A 13048-nucleotide genomic window follows, 5' to 3' on the forward strand; every position below is an offset into this window, starting at 1 on the left:
CACTTTGTTATCTTGGATTCTCCAGCATCTGCAGTTCCCATTGTCTCACAAAGCTCTTATGGTTTTTTAACTTTCGTGTCAGTTCATAACCACTTTGATACTTTTACTAGTCCTAATTAAACTGCAGCAGATTGCAGTATCTTTTTGTGAATGATCAATGACTTCCTTTCCTGTCATCATGCAGTTACTGACAAAAATGTGGAAGAGGAGGAAGGTTTGTATTGCCTTTGTATTGCAGCATAGTTGGAAAGAAACCTGTAGATGCATGAGTTTTGAAGTAAGAATATCCAACACACTCACTAACTTTCATATAGACAATTTAATGTGTAAATAATTTGACCTTAACTAAAGACATGGCATAGCGATATTCCATTGTTAAATAACTTTTCTAAACTTCAGATATAGGATCTTTTTGTTAATGGGGATGGACAATAAATGCTGACTCAGCCACGAACTGTTGTATCCCATGAATGCATGGAGGAATGAATAAAAAACAAAGTATTTTGTTAACATTGTACTTCTACAATGACCTCTAACAGAATAAAGAGGAGAAAAGACATGGAAGTACTGGAAATTCATAATGGAAACAAACAGCTAGAACTTTCCAGCTGCATGAAAAGTGTTTTGAGTTTGGTGATGGTCAAGATTTAGAATTTCCAAAAGTGTAAATACCGAGAGCTTAATTTCAATAGAAAAGAAGATATTTTGAGCTGTGTACAATGGCTAAAGTTGTTCATTCTGCCGGTACCTGAAACCATAACCTGGCTTTTCTAGTCGAACATTAAAGCATCAGTAGTGGGAGTTGATCCTTAGCTTGTATTTCCTAGAAAATCAGAGATTGTACATTGATCTGATTGGATTAGATTTGGACAAAAGATGCCCGCTGGTGGGAGAGATGAAATCAAGGGACCAAGAACTAAGCCATTCAAATCCTGTACAGATCGTGGGAGTAGTCCTCTCCCTTCTCATTCCTGCTCATTGTCTGCGGTGCTCTCTCTTCCCAGTCTCTCTCCACCTACACTCTGTTAACGCTCGAACTCTTCTTCCTTCCCTGTTTTCTCCGGTTAATGCTAGCACTGTTTAATTCCAGCAGTGAAGTAATGAGTAATTTATTTCCTTAGTGTAGTTAGATTGTGGAACTTGATGATTCCGGGGAAAAACGTGAATAGTTTTGACAATAGACAATAGGTGCTGGAGTAGGCTATTCGGCCCTTCGAGCCAGCACCACCATTCATTATGATCATGGCTGATCATTCACAATCAGTATCCTGTTCCTGCCTTATCCCCATAACCCTTGATTCCACTATCTTTAAGAGCTCTGTCTATCTCTTTCTTGAAAGCATCCAGAGAGTTGGCCTCCACTGCCTTCTGGGGCAGAGCATTCCGTATATCCACCACTCTCTGGGTGAAGAAGTTTTTCCTCAACTCTGTTCTAAATGGCCTACCCCTTATTTTTAAACTGTGTCCTCTGGTCCTGGACTCACCCATCACCCATTTGAAAGGAAACTAGATGAGTAAATGAGAAGGAGAAATAGAAAGATGTATTGAACATTGGGAAGGAGGTAGGTGCAATGGAAATAAACTCATGTAGAATATATATGCCAACATGGATTAGTGGGGTGAATGGCTTGCATTGTGCTGCGTATATGTTTGAATTTACTGAAATCCAGAAGCATATCTTTTCTTGCAATGAAAGTGGAAATGTAGAATTCTCGCCCAAATGATGTGAATACTAGGAACAATAGGAACGTTGAGAACTGAGGTGTTAGACAGTTATTAGGTAAGTAATAAAGTGCAAATGTATATCTTTTTAAAAAGTGAAGGTGATCTGCCGTGGTCTAATTGAATGGTCAAGTAGGCCTGAGGGATTGTATGGTCCACCCCTATTGTTTCAATCCTACTTCTAGGTTTTCTCTTAAGAAATGAATACAGAAAACAATATGTTGTTGTGTTGGATATTCAAACTGCCTGATTTTTAAACAAAAATTTAATCTTTCTTAACACAAAAATCACTTATTGAAGATAGAGTAGTGTATTAAAATGGGGAGGGATGTACCATTTTGTTAGTATATCCCACAAAAGCATTTCTTCCATTTGCTGTGATTAAAAACTGTTCTGGGTGCCAGTTCTACCCACGTAGCAGAATGTGACAGAGTAAAACCTCCGTTGGTAAACCAGAACTGTAAATAGAAATGGGTTGTGCTTGACATAGGATTTATTTAAAGCAAACTTTTCAAACACTCAATCTTATGATGTGAAGTCTGACTGCAGTTTAACACAGTTGCATTCACTTGATTATACAGGAATTGAGCCTTGCTGGAAAAGGTGTCATGTTGTTGAAGCTTTTCATCATCCACTCATCAGGGCAAAGACAAGAATGCCAAATTTCAAATGATCAAAGCAGTCTATAATGTTGCAGGAGAAAAGGGTGCTGAGTGATTGACAAGTTGACTCTGTATTTGAGTCATAGCCATGTTCTCCCTGATGCTTTTTATGGTAATGCCTCAACCAGTCACAGTTGACTTGTCAGCCATTCAGCCTTAACTTTGTTTTCCTATGATGCAAATTATTATGATCATTTGAAATTTGGAATTCTTGTATTTGCCCTGATAAATGCAAGACAAAAAGCTTTTTCTGTACTTCTGGAAACTGTTTCCCTTTGGGTACAAAATAAGACTTGTATGCAATGTCAGAATTCTGTAAAGTGACGTACTGCTACTATGACTTAGAAGGGGATCGTATTCCTGTTCAACTTTAATTTATTTTGACTGCATGATGTTTAATTTGGTGGCAGCCCTCTTTGGAACTGTGCTCGTTTTTTTGGCTTGGATTGCAGCCATTGTTTTGTCCTGGCATTATTATGCAGCATTGTTTTAAGCTGTCTTTTATTTTGGAGTTGCCAGTTATTTGAAATGGTGGCGACTTCAAGGACAACAAATTTCTTCATCTCTGCAATCTTCAAGGAAAATGTAGCATAAATCTGCATTCTTAACACTGGGCAAAGTTTTGCTGTGTTTTTATTGCACCCTTGTTCAGTTGTATTTGCATGGAAATATTGTAGTGTACTTGCCTTTGAAGAAAATTGTTGAAATGTATGTCCCCTAAAATTGTAAATCAGTTTAAATGCCATTTGAACACATAATAGAAAGCTTTGTCAGCTCATCCGTTTGAACAAGCAATGTGTGAATTGACTTAGAGATAACAAGGTGTAGAGCTGGATGAACACAGCCGGCCAAGCAACATCAGAGGAGCAGAAAAGCGGATGTTTTGGTTAGAACGATCTAGTTCCAAAACGTCAGCTTTCCTGCTCCTCTGCTGCTTGTCCTGCTGTGTTCATCCAGCTGTACACCTTGTTATCTCAGATTCTCCAGTATCTGCAGTTCCTACTATCTGTGGAATTGACTTGATCTTTTTGCATCTTCCAATAAATACTGGTGAGACTTTTGAGCAAAGGAGTTTCTTGATTCTAAAACCGAGGAACTAAGAAGTCAAGATTTTCAATTTAACCCCATTCTCTGTCTTGAGTAACTGCATGAAATGGCTGTCAGCTTCATCATTTCATTGCATTCTGATAATAAAGCATTCTCGTTTTCAAAGCAAGGTACTTTTGTACTTTATACAAGTTGCTATTATTTGCGAGCGAGACAGTTTTACTTGCATTTCAGTTTTTTTTTCATTCCCATGTCCTTCACAGAATGCTCCTCTCTGTTGATATAGCCAAATGTAGAATCACTATGTCAGTAATCAACAGGGTAATGTCTGTGGTCTCCTAAACTCTGACATTATGATAGCGAGTTTTGAGAAGATTTGTAGCTCAGGTTGAGGTTCTGGATGTGAGTTTGCTCGCTGAGCTGTAAGGTTAGTTTTCAGACATTTCGTTACCATTCTGGGTAACATCATCAGTGAGCCTCCAATGAAGCGCTGGTGTTATGTCCCGCTTTCTATTTATCTGGTTAGGTTTCCTTGGGTTGGTGATGTCATTTCCTGTTCTTTTTCTCAGGGGATGGTAGATTGATTTGGAGCCAATGTGTTTGTTGATGGAGTTCCATCGTTGGAAGTTCCAAGATAGAAGAGGATGAAATAATGGTCTCCTTTGACATAATAGCCCTGTTCACATCCATCAACATCAACCTGGCCAAAGAAACACTGATGACACTATTAGAAGAACAGAAGACACATCCACCAGACACCACCAACCTCCTCAGCAAGGACAATGTCATCAAGCTAGTGGACCTATGCCTTACCACCCACTTCACTTTCAATAACAAAACCTACAGACAAACCAACGGTACACCCATGGGATCTCCGATATCAGGGTTCTTAGCAGAGGCAGTAATGCAGAGACTCGAACAAACAGCTCTGCCAATCATCCAACCCAAACTTTGGGTCCGCTACGTGGATGACACCTTTGTCATCACTAAACAAAACAAATTAGAGGAAACATTCAAGACCATCAATAATACCCTTTACTGGCATAACATTCACAAAAGAGGAGGAAAACAGCAACAAACTGCCATTCCTAGATGTCACAGTAGAGCGAACAGCCAATGGGGAACTTCAAACCAGCGTCTACAGGAAAACAACACATACGGACCAAATACTGAACGACAGGAGCAACCATCCCAACACCCACAAACGAAGCTGCATTAGAACATTATTCCAACGAGCCACCACACACTCCAGCACAGAGGAACTACGCAGAGCAGAGGAAAATCACCTATACAGCGTATTCAAAAAGAATGGGTACCCAATGAACACAGTCCGCCGATTTCTCAGCAATAAACCCAAACAAACAGACAAAACGGGCTCAGAAACCATAACCACTCTCCCCTACATCAAAGACATTTCCGAAATGACTGCCAGACTACTCGGACCTCTTGGCATCAGGGTAGCCCACAAACCCACCAACACACTAAAACAGCAGCTAATGAACTTAAAAGACCCTATACAGACAACAAGCAAAACAAACGTCATCTACAAAATACCTTGCAAGAACTGTGACAAACACGACATTGGACAAACTGGCAGAAAGCTAGCCACCAGGATACATGAACATCAACTAGCCACAAAACGACATGACCCACTATCACTCGTATCCTTACATACAGATAAGGAAGGACACCACTTTGATTGGGACAACACATCCATCCTAGGACAAGCCAAACAGAGACATGCACGAGAATTCCTAGAAGCATGGCATTCCAACCGGAACTCCATCAACAAACACATTGATTTGGAGCGAATCTACCATCCCCTGAGAAAAAGAACAGGAAATGACATCACCAAGCCAAGGAAACCTAACCAGATAAATAGAAAGCAGGACATAACACCAGTGCTTCGCCGGACGCTCACTGATGATGTTACCTAGTATGGTGACAAAACGTCTGAAAACGAACCTTCCAGCTCAGCGAGCAAACTCACATCTGACATTGAGTCCATTTTATCTATTCTGTAGATTGGTGTGGCTGAATCTTTACAAAAATAGAGAACAAAACTTTGTTTTAAGAAAAAAGCAATACAATTTGAATATTCAAATATATATCTAAAGATAGCTGTATTTCAAGACAATGCATTTGCATAGAAAAATTGGTTCTGCCTGTTGTTTGTTGCTGGTAGATTCTGTCAAACAGGTGTTGTTACTGCAGTTTTTGATGCTTATAATCTGTTATTATAATTGCTCTACTCCTGTGTTTCTCAATGGGATGATGCTAAATATTTCATTTTTAAACTCTTTCATGCTTCGAATTTGATGACCTAGCAGAAGCAGGACAAAGTCTAAATCACATTAGCCCACACAAGTCACCAAAAAATTTCCACCAAAGGTATGCTATCTCTTCACATTTGAGCTGTCATTTTATGTTGAAATGAACTGCCTTTTGTAACATCAATTCAAATGTAATTAATATTTGTTAATTGTATGGAATATCAGACTTACTAATCTTTTTGTTGTCTAATGCAATGAAGCATCAAGTGTAGAGTGAGCATGTTTTTTGAACTGATTTTTCCTAATAATCTTGTATTGGAGGATATAAATGTAGAAGCTTGAATGAAGTAGAACTAGGGAATCAGAATTTCAAAATAAGAGGTTACCAAATTTAAGATCAAGATGAGGTGATTTCCCCCCCGCCTCGGAGTTGGAAGTCTTTGAAATTTTCTTCCACACAGGCAGTTGATGCAGAATCTTTATATATTTTGGAAGCAGAGGCAGATATTGGAAATGTACAGGAATGTATGGGTAAGGTTGAAATTGGCTCAACCACAATCTAGTTGAGTAGCAGAGCAGGCTTGAATGGCCTGTGCTCCAATTTCCTATGTTCCTGTATTATCTTTCCTACCACTTGTATCGAGCCTGACAGTTCTGCAGCTCCTCTGTCTGTCTTGTCTCCCTTTTTTCAAAAAAAAATTAGCTGTCATTCCTCATGGATGCTACCATTTATACCCAATGAATTTCTAAAGAAGTCAAGAGAGGAGTACATTAGGCAGTTTAAAACAAAGTGCTGGAGAAACTCAATAGACCTGGCAGTATCTGTGCAGAGAGACTGTGTTTCTCTTACTTGTTTGCAGAGAAATTCAATATAAAATTTGATGTATTGTCTTACTGTACCAGCCAGAGCTTTATCGGCTTCTGTTACTTTCATACCATGCCTCGGACCTCCCGAGTTTCTCCAGCACTTTTTATTTTCATTTCAGATTTCCAGCATCTGCAGTATTTTGCTTTTATTCAATGATATACACAGTAAAGTTGATATCTGTAGAAATTAGTAAGCACATGATCACAAAAGGTGATTGATGTTACCTCCTCCCCCCAACCCCCCCACAAAGTTTTAAAAGTAAAGAATAAGCTAGAGAATGACACTTGAAGGTTAGGTTTGCCCTGACAGAAGCTCAGTTTCGATCAAGATTAATTTGAACCATATCTTGCAATGCCTAGAGTATAAGTGGCTTCAACTGTGTACAACAATGGGAATTAAAATTACATTAGAATTACATTTTCGCATGTATCTCCTCTATTAAATTCAGTCAAATCCTTCATTGCTATCTTTTTAAGAATAGATGGCCAAAGTAAGAACACTCTATAATTTAGTTTCTCTTTTGATAATTGCAGTTTGATCAAATTAAATTCAATTTCTCATGATGAGGAAGCAACACCTTCTCAGCAAAAAAATGCTCCAAATCCGCAACATGCGGGAGAACCAGCAAAGCAAGCAGCTGGTGTGAAACTGACAGAAGCTGATAAAGCTCTGACTGGTAGGGTAAGGAAATTCATCAATCATTACATCTGATTTCTCAACATACTATGAGAGAAACACTACCAATAAATCCAGATGCTGAGTTAGTCATTGCACAAATTAGGGGAGATGGTAATTTTTTTAAAAATTCACTCATGGGGTGATAGTGTCGCCTACTAGACCAGCATTTATTGCCCATCCCTAACTGCTCAGAAGGCAGTGAAGAAACAACCACATTCCTCTGGGTCTGAAGTTACATTTAAGCCAGATCACGTAAGGTTGGCAGTATCTTTTCCTGAAGCATATTAGTGAACCGGGTGGGTTTTTCCAACACTTGATAATTGATTCATAGTCATCATTAGACTGTTAGTTCCAGATTTTTATTGAATTCAGATTCCACTATCTGCCATAGCAGAATTTGAACCTGGGTCCCCTGAAAGTCACCTGGGTTTCTCAATGAACAGTCCAGTGATAATAACGCAAGGCCGTTAGCTCCCCATGCATTGATAATATTACTGGACTATTGTTATTGTTCATGGATTCAAATTCCATCACAGCAGGTACATGGGAACTCCACCACTTGCACACCCTTCTGACCAGGAACTTTATTGCCATTCCTTCCACTGTCACTGTTCTTGGAAATTCCTGTTTGTGCCCCTGCGTCCCAAAGATAACAGTGCTTGAAGAGGGCAGCTGAACAGCATCTTGTACAGGGCAGTCAGGCTTTGGCAGTGGGTGTTGACCTATGCAGCAACACCCAAGTCCTGTGAACAAATTGGAGGGGGAGTATCCTTCAGTATTCAGCACGAAGATCACAATCCTCATGCATTCATGCATCCGAGAATGACAGTGCTTCAAGATGGCAGCTTACCGTGATCTTCTCAAAGGCAATTAGGGTTGGATAACAAATGCTGGGTTATTCAGTGATGAAAATTGTTTTGAATTTTTTTTTAAAAGGATTGTTTAAGACCTCATCATCACCTAGGCTTTTGTTGTGGGAGACTGTCAAACTCATGAGCTTCTAATTGATGTTCTCAGTGATACTTGTTGATGGGTTTGCCAAATAGTATTCTTTTTAATGTTAGAGAAGAATCCAGCATCCCTGTGTCTCAACAGTTACTGAGGATGAAAATCCATTTATTTTGATGTATATTTGAAAAGGCACTATTTGCTGCTTAAAAAGTACTTGGTTTCATAATTCTTAACTAAATAAAGTTCATGTCCTGGAAACTAAATATTTTCCTAGCTTGTTTGGCATTTGTTTAATAGTCTAGATTATGTATGTCTATATCACACTTTTTACTATTTACCTTCAAAATTCATATAAGTAGTTGTCTAGTTTATTTTAAATTGGCTGACTTGGATGGAAAAATTAATTGCAGTGATGCTGGTCTTTCTCCTGTAGAATCTCATTCAGAGTCATAAGATGAAAATCAACCCTAATTTGGCTTCAGAAATAGGTTTGAGTAATTTTGGTCCACTTCCTGGTTGGTAGAGGTACATATCGTTAACATGGAAATCTATCATCAGTCACAGGACAGTCAAATGGCTTGATTTTCAACTAAAACTGGGAATAGTTAGGCAGTTTAGTTATCTGTTTATCGTACTATCTCTATTAATATATTATCTTCTCCATACTTGAATCTTCCAAGGATGTAATCCTGTGTTTAGTTTTATCACACTTGATAAAGTTGAGGTACTGCATTTTCACCTGTCTCAGCGGCAAAACTGAAAGCTAATAGAATTCCTCACATGAGCGAAGTATTTATCCATGTTGGGTGCGAACTTATGGTTATTAAATAAGTATCCTTTATTTTATGACTTTGCATTTTCTCATGACATAATTATTCACTTACAATTTTTATCCTTCTCACTAAGTTTTTTTTTGTTTTTTTTCCCCCAAATATTTCAGGTAAAATTCTCAGTTTTCTGGGCATATATGAAGGCAATTGGGATCTGCATTTCTTTCTGCATTGTTCTTTTCTACCTATGCCAACATGTAGCCTCCTTGACCTCTAATTACTGGTTGAGTTTATGGACAGACGATCCAGTTGTTAATGGGACCCAGCAACATACTTCACTCAGACTGGCAGTGTATGGCTCACTCGGACTTGCTCAAGGTTTGTTTAACAAGTAAAATAGACTTTGATTTGCAATGTAATATAAAACATGCCAAAAAAGTAACTAATTCTGAAAATATGTTGAGTTCAATTATATGTTTTAATCCAGGGCATTTTGACCATGATCAAATTATTGCATATACTTTAATTTCAAAAGTTCTTGCTTGTCCAAGGCAAGGATTCTATTAATAATACCCGCAATAATATCCTAACAGGTAATGAAACCCCCTTGGTTGTGTAAAATTAGAAGCAACAAGTTTTTACATTCTCCAAAACAGTAACACAAACAGGATAATTAGGTTTCAAAAAATGTGTTCATTGAATGAGCGTGTTGCTGGCTAGCCCATCATTTTTTGCTCTTCCTTTATTGTCATGGTGAAGATGGTAGTGAGCAACATTCTTGAACTGGTGCATTTCTTGGTGTAGGAACTCCCTTGAAATCTCATTTATCTCCACCCCCTCCTACTGACGACCATTGTACGTTTTTTTAAAAAACAAACAAACTGGCATTTGCCTGCCCTTTGGTTTCCTGTTCTTAATGGTACATCTGCAGATATTTGATTCCTCAACTGTATAGTCATTTTTTTTGCTCCATCCTTGAATTCTTTCCTAGAAAAAATATCCACTTTCTCTTCTATAGCCCTTGTCTTTACCATTTCAAATCTGTAAGAATGCAAACCTTTTGACGCACAACTTGCTTAACCATTTATTGCCAGATTTGTTTAAATGTGATATTGAATTCTACTGGACCCCACTCTCCTTTGTCGTGCAAACTGACTTCTATCCTCGAATCATTCCAGAGACCAAGGGCAACCATTGGCTTTGTTTCTGTACTACCATCCATCGCCTTCATCTCTACTTTTTCAAGTTTTTAAAAACAAGTATGAGGAGTTCATGGATTTGCTCATTACAGAGATAGGGACTTTCTATTTAGATAACAAGGTGTGGAGCTGGATGAACACAGCAGGCCACCCAGCATCAGAGGGGCAGGAAAGCTGACGTTTCGGATCTGGTCCCTTTTTCAGAAAATCTTTTCTGAAAAAGGGTCCAGACCCAAAACATCAGCTTTGCTGCTTGGCCTGCTGTGTTCATCCAGCTCTACACCTTTGTTATCTCGGATTCTCCAACATCGGCAGTTCCTACTATCTCTGGGCCTTTCTATTTAGTTGCTTTTGCTGCTTCCCTCCTGCCCCAGATTTGATCGTTGCCTGAGCCCCATCCAAGGGACTGCCAATTCCAGCTCCACCTCTGGCCACAGACTTGGACATGCTGTCTGTTTGATTTTCATATGTTCAGGTGATGTGGGCTGAATCAGAATTTATTGCCATCTCTAATTGCCCCTTGAGAAGGTGATGGTAAGTTGGATCCATGAGCCTGTTTGACTCTGACTGTTCAGTTTACGAAACCTGGTCAAATTGGGTGAGTTGGGCCAAAGGGCCTGTTTCTGCGCTGTATGATTTTGTGACTATATAATTCCTGCACTCTGTGTGTTGTTAGGGAGGGTATTCCAGGATTTTGACCCAGCGAAGGTGAAGGAAAGGCGATACACTTCCGAGTCCAGATGTTTGAGTGGTATGGAGAAGAACTTGCAGGGGTTGGTGTGTTCCCATGTATCTGCTGCCTTTGTGCTTTTTAGGCAGTAGAAATTGTGTTTAGAAAGTGCTTTTGGAATAAATTTGGTGAATTTCTGCAGTACATCTTGTAGTTGGTACACAGTGTTGACAGCTCCAGCGTCCTATTTGACCTAACTTTGGCTTTTGATTCCATACTCTCTCGAACATGCACTATACCTACTTGCATCTTGTTAACATTGTCTGCCTTGCAATCTCTACCCATCTCCATGACATTGTCCTCCTTTAACTCTATTCAGCCTTTTGCCATGTAAGCTCTCTTCCCTGCTTTTATCACCCTGACTTGATTTATTGCAGTGCTGAGTTGGATGCGATCCAGTGCTCCATGCTCCAGAATCTTCGGCACATTTGAGAAGCCTCATGTCCAAACTTGTGTTAAATTCTGCTTGACTTTCAGTTCTGCCTTTGCTGTTTTACACACGCTTTTGTTATTTCAAATGTTTGGAAAGCTTTGAATCCAAGTCTCTTTATTTAAGCCCAATAATGGATTTCCCACGCTCTCTTTATAGGCTTATTTAACTTTACAGCTTCCCTAATATATAATTTCCCACAATCACCTTTTTGTGCATCACACTCCTACCTTGGTTGCCTTGACTTTAGACGGTTGGAATTCATACCTGAATTCATTGCCTTAAACTCTCTTTTTTTTTATCCTTTTCCATCTCATTCTCCTTGATTGACATATTTGATTCAGCCTTTGGTCACCCTTCCTAATGTGTTCTCCTTTGCCTTGGTAGGTCTATTTCTTCACTGCCCCTCTAAATGACATTGGGATGATTTTCATTTTAAAAGTGCTGCTTGTAGGTTTGGAATTAATTTTTTGTTAATATTTTGCAGGTGTTTTTGTGCTCCTTTCTTCATTGATGATGAGTGTTGGAGGAATATCAGCTTCACGTTGGCTCCATGTCCATCTGCTCTATGATATTCTGATGTCACCAATGAGCTTTTTTGAGCGAACCCCTAGTGGTAACTTAGTGAACCGCTTCTCCAAAGACATCGATACAATAGACTCGATGATTCCAGTTGTGATTAAAATGTTCCTGGGATCACTGTTTAATGTTCTTGTTTCTTGCACGGTGATTTTGATAGCCACTCCAATAGCTACAGTAATCATTCCACCCTTGGGACTTCTCTACATATTTATACAGGTCAGTACTAAATAATTAAAAGAAAATTGTGTGTAGAAGATTGTTCAAAATTTTCCTATCTGCTTGTTAATTACAGCGATATGAATTTACTTTCATTCTGATTTTAATATTTTATCTGGTATGATTTATTTTCTTCTGCTGGGTTCAGCAGCTGCTAAAAGTTCATCTTGTGCAGCGAAGGAGGTAAGACTTGAACAGATTTCAAAAGAATTGTTGTGCTGCAGATCATTAGGACATTCATGTAGGTTGACATCATTGGATTATGGAATACCAAGTACTTTAATCTGAAACAATTCCACTTGAGAGGTGCTCAGAAGAGGAAAGTAATTCCATGACAGCTCTGATCATGGACCACTGGAGTGTTTGGATTTCTCATCCTGGTTAAAAACCATTTGGTTCATTTATATGAGATAGCGGGTGCTGGCTAATCTGAGATCACAAGGCGTAGAGCTGAATGAATGCAGCAGGCCAAGCAGCATCAGAGGAGCAGGAATGCTGACGTTTTGGGCCTAGACCCCCCTTCAGAAATGAAGAAGGGCTTGGGCCCGAAACCATGAGCCTTCCTGTTCCTCTGATGCTGCTTGGCCTGCTGTGTTCACCCAGCTCTACACCCGGTTCGTTTGTCTGACTGTCTTTGTCAATAATACATTTTTTGGTTTAAAAATTGATTGCTGATCTATAAATTCAGACATTTGGAAAATATTATCTGAAATGATAAACTATATCTCCAGCCTCTAAGCTGCTTTAACGAAATCTTGCTGTTGGCCAATTACTGTAGACATTGGCAGGTTGGTTACCTTAATTGGCTGGTTTGCAGTGTAGAGATTGAGGTCAGCAATGGGGTTCAATTCCTGCACCAGCTGAGGATATCATGAAGAACCTACCTTCTCAGCCTGTCTGTCACCTGTGGTGCTGTGACC

The 13048-nt window shown here is 39.2% G+C and overlaps 1 protein-coding gene across 4 annotated transcripts in view; it reads left to right on the forward strand.

Annotated features, from left to right (window-relative positions):
* The window catches only part of abcc1 (ATP-binding cassette, sub-family C (CFTR/MRP), member 1), a 137840-nt gene that overhangs the window by 104485 nt on the left and 20307 nt on the right, over window positions 1-13048 (forward strand). For 3 of the 4 annotated variants that reach the window (XM_059654197.1, XM_059654195.1, XM_059654198.1), the window contains 4 exons: window positions 5759-5822; window positions 7106-7253; window positions 9142-9349; window positions 11818-12128. In XM_059654197.1, coding sequence (XP_059510180.1) covers window positions 5759-5822; window positions 7106-7253; window positions 9142-9349; window positions 11818-12128 — 731 coding nt within the window. The remainder of the gene's footprint in view (window positions 1-5758; window positions 5823-7105; window positions 7254-9141; window positions 9350-11817; window positions 12129-13048) is intronic. The other variant, XM_059654196.1, reaches the window with a different exon arrangement.

This window comes from Stegostoma tigrinum, chromosome 23, assembly GCF_030684315.1.
Source record: "Stegostoma tigrinum isolate sSteTig4 chromosome 23, sSteTig4.hap1, whole genome shotgun sequence".
In the NCBI taxonomy this organism is placed as follows: Eukaryota; Metazoa; Chordata; class Chondrichthyes; order Orectolobiformes; family Stegostomatidae; genus Stegostoma; species Stegostoma tigrinum.